Source organism: Manduca sexta, chromosome 15 (genome assembly GCF_014839805.1).
Source record: "Manduca sexta isolate Smith_Timp_Sample1 chromosome 15, JHU_Msex_v1.0, whole genome shotgun sequence".
Classification (NCBI taxonomy): domain Eukaryota; kingdom Metazoa; phylum Arthropoda; class Insecta; order Lepidoptera; family Sphingidae; genus Manduca; species Manduca sexta.
In genome coordinates, this window is record NC_051129.1 from 4,410,157 (window position 1) to 4,414,175 (window position 4,019).

Genomic DNA, 4,019 nt, shown 5'->3' on the forward strand with positions numbered 1-4,019 from the left:
ACTAATACGCGCCATTTCAGCCTGTCTTCGGCCTGTCGCATCCAGTTTCTGCCAGCGACCTTCCTTAAATTGCAACCTCACCTAGCAGAGGGCGTCCTTCGCTACAATTGTTGACTCGTTTACCCCCGAAATTGTCGATTCTTCGACAGATATAACAAGCCCACTTAGCTTACTAATCCTGTGTTCTAAGTCTATGAATGGTTCTCATCGGATAACCTCATTACGAAATTTATTCCTTACAGAAACCCCGAGTATGTTCTATAGTTCGCTGAGCGATACTAATAGTGGCAGTTATATCGGTATATCGATATCTTAGTACTTCGATATAGCGATAGTCCACTTGGTAACGCTGTAAGAATTCCAGGACAACCCAGGTTTCGATGGACACCAAAACCTTCCTTTAATCCACAAACGCTAGAGACAGAGGCTATTCCGATTATATGTACATTATTGTATTACATAAGTACGCTGACTATATACTGAGAGAAAGAGAAAAAGATCGGCTTAAAAGGTTAATTATATTATTATTTAGATACTTTATGTACTCACTAACCATCATAGTTTGTTGTAAACTATAAAATTTCCAGTAGCATTTTGTACACTTGTTTATACATAACATTTTCTACACAATATAAAGCGTAAAAGTAATATCTGGTTTTCAGTTTTAAGTAATTTATGACTAACTGCCACGCTCCTATGCCTTTTTGGTGTATATGGATAAAATATTCAAAATAGGAGTTTGAAATCCGACCCACGTTAAATTTATTAACACTTTTTTATCTACAGGTTAAAATTAACAATGCCAGTGGTGTATCTGTATTGATCTACGCTTAAAAATTAGAAATTTCTGCTAACAGTACTTAAATTTTTCATAATAAAAGACTATCGTGAGACGTGTCTGTTTTTAAATCAACCGGCATGAATAGTAGTAGCTTGGATTCCTTACACAAGTAATATAATTTTTTCGAGATAATCTAATTGCGTTCTACATATTTACGATGTTATTTGTGTCTAAATTATATAAGGTGAATATTGCGTGTTGTGATGGGTAAGTAAAATATAACTTGATTAAGTTTTTCATAGGATCTTAAAGAAAACGACCAAACGGTACCTACAATCATTTTAGACGTATATTTACAAAATTGCACAAAGTTTCTATATCAACATTTATTTACAAATAAATAAATTACACTATTCTGAAACAGCATGTCAAATAAGCATTCCTAAGGGAAGTGCTTTTGAATGCTTGCTCAACCAAAGAATCTGAAAAGGCGTTTGAATAAACCTTTTTTTGCTACTTCTTCTGGTTGCTCTTCATCTAATTCTTCCTGTTTCTTTTTATATTCTAAATCATCGTCAAATTCATCATCGTCCTCGTCGTCATCATCATCATCATCATCATCATCATCGTCGTCGTCGTCGTCGTCGTCTTCTTGTTCGTCATCATCATCATCATTACTTTCTTCTTGCTTTACTAGCTTTTTTTGTTCCTCTTCCTCGTCTTCGTCTTCGTCATCCATCTCTTCTTGTTTAATTGATCTTCTTCCTCTCTTCTGACGCTCATCATCTTGTTCCTCATTTTCATCTACGTCTTCTTCATCAACTTCTTCTTGGCGCTTCTTCTCCTCCTCGTCGTCATCATCTTCACCATCCTCTTCATCACCAACTTCTTCCTGTCTTTTGACGTCCTCATCTGCGTCTTCATCCTCATCAACATCTTCATCATCTATTTCTTCTTGTCTTTTCGATTCTTCCTCGTCTTGTTCCTCATCATCCTCTTGAATTTCTTCTTGTTTGACGGAGCGTTTATGACGTTTTAAATCATCTTCCTCATCTACATCATCATCATCATCATCCCCTTCAACCTCCTCCTGTCTCTGTTTCCTCTTAGTCTCTTCATCTACTTGTTCGTCATCTTCCTCACCTTCTTCTTGTCTCAATCTCCTTTCACCGTCGTCCGCTTCATTATCATCATCTTCTTCATCATCTTCAGCTTCTTGCTTCAGTTTTCTCTTTACATCGTCATCCTCGGCTTGCTCGTCATCATCATCTTCCTCAGCCTCCTCTCGTCTTCTTCCTCATCCTCATCATCCTCAGTTTCTTCTTGTTTTATGTTTCTCTTAACATCGTCATCATCGTTTTCTTCATCATCGTCATCCTCGACTTCCTCTTGCTTTGACTTTCTCTTGACGTCCTCATTGTCACTTTCTTCTTCGTCATCGTCTTCAACTTCTTCTTGTTTCAATTTTCTCTTGACGTCCTCTTCGTCCTCAACATCTGCGTCTTCATCGTCATCTTCTGATTCTTCTTGTCTTAGTTTTTTTTTCAATTCCTCTTCGGGTTCATCATCAACAACTTCTTCTTGACGATTTCTGAAGGACTTCACGAATTTTCTGACAAGGTCTTCTTGCTTATTCCTCTTCGCCGGATCCCTCTTCAGCCGATTCTTCCACTGGTTGTTCCTCATCATTATCATCCTCGGGTTGTTCAGGTTCCTCCACTTGGAATTCCTCTGAATCGATCGGTTCCGGCTCAGGAAGAGGTACGGCTTCTTCGGATTCCTCTTCTATTTCAGGCTCGGGTTCAGCTTCTGCTTCTTCGGGTTCCGGTTCTGGTTCAGGCTCTTCTTCCGGTTCAGGTTCCTGATCGGGTTCTGGCTCAGGTTCAGGTTCAGGTTCAGGCTCAGTCTCTGGTTCAGGCTCTGGTTCAGGCTCTGGTTCCGGTTCTGGTTCCGGTTCAGGTTCAGGTTCGGGATCTCTTGCGCAACGTGCCGGTGGGTCTGACCAATCACATACCTATTGACAAAGAATATTTTTTTTAACCAACAATTTTTATTACATCGTAATTCTACTGATGTAGCGAAAAAGAGACGTAAAATATGTATAAAAAATAAATTGATGTCAGTTTAAATTTAACTGGAAATTCAAAAGTAACCCCTTCGTCAAAATACCATAAGTAATTCAATAATAGAAATAAACGTCTCACAATAAACCTACCTGCTCTCGTTCGTTGAACCAAGTATGTTCCGGGCACTGCATAAGGTAGGACCTGCTAGCGTAGCATTGGTAGTAGTGCACGCAGTCCTCGATGCTTGCTATCCTCAGGAATTGTTCTCTCCTGGCCGACGCATAAGCGTTCCCGGGTTCTGTCTCAATTCAATTGAGAAAGCGGAGGCCCCAGCCAGGGCAGCCGCGAAACACAGGAGCAGGCTGCCTGCTGTAAAAGAAAAATTATATATAACATATCAGGAACTCATAATATAGATTCACCGGATAGTTTAAGAAAATTGTACAATTCCTTAACCGCCTTTAAAATTTTGGGTTCTCTGAATCCTGACATAGTTAATTAACTAGACCACAAAATTATAAACCAAATTCTGTAAATATCATTGATAAATAAATAGATCATATAAGCTTTATTTATGCCAACTTCATTACATAACTATCATTTGTAAAATTTACTTATTGCGCTTATATTTGTCCCCATACAGGAATCCAAACTACGATCTTGGTGTGTATTGATTCGCTAACTCCCTCTGTGTGATGATTCCAGCAGGTTTAGAACGGACTTACAAGAATCAGTCATATCTTTAACCTTCAAGATCAAATTGTCACGTGTTTGATTATATAAATACTATCTATATATTACTTATCAATCTACCTCTACAAATAAACCTTTTTATACTGAGTTAGAGTTTCTTACATCTGAATGGTTTACCGTTCTTTTCGTAAAAGTATTGGAATTAGAATAAAAATAGATGATATCATTCGAAATCTTTACAAAACCTACTTAGATATGAACGCGCAAAAATTAGACAAGATATTTTTCCTAATGTAGAGCGCTGCGTATTTAAAATCAGATGATAGAATTGTAATGTTTTAAGTAACTGAACCATAATTGGCTTAGATCTAATCAAACTGAATCTAAAATGTACCATAACTTTATAAAAGTTCTGTTTAATGCAGAAAGTCAAAAATAAATCTGAATATAAAATTGGTAAGAACAAAAACATTTTGTGC

General features: G+C 37.5%; 2 protein-coding genes across 2 annotated transcripts; both read right to left on the reverse strand.

Moving 5' to 3' along the window:
• Window positions 1-1,191: 1,191 nt before the first annotated feature.
• LOC119189414 (sarcoplasmic reticulum histidine-rich calcium-binding protein-like) lies at window positions 1,192-2,220 on the reverse strand. The gene is made up of 3 exons (XM_037438962.1): window positions 2,126-2,220; window positions 1,460-2,073; window positions 1,192-1,196 (listed from the first exon to the last, which is right to left on the reverse strand). Exons 1-3 carry the CDS (start codon window positions 2,218-2,220, stop codon window positions 1,192-1,194), a joined length of 714 nt encoding a protein of 237 aa, XP_037294859.1.
• LOC119189395 (protein TsetseEP-like) lies at window positions 2,068-3,118 on the reverse strand. The gene is made up of 2 exons (XM_037438891.1): window positions 2,997-3,118; window positions 2,068-2,795 (listed from the first exon to the last, which is right to left on the reverse strand). Exons 1-2 carry the CDS (start codon window positions 3,036-3,038, stop codon window positions 2,412-2,414), a joined length of 426 nt encoding a protein of 141 aa, XP_037294788.1. The 5' UTR covers window positions 3,039-3,118; the 3' UTR covers window positions 2,068-2,411.
• Between the last annotated feature and the right edge of the window lie 901 nt (window positions 3,119-4,019).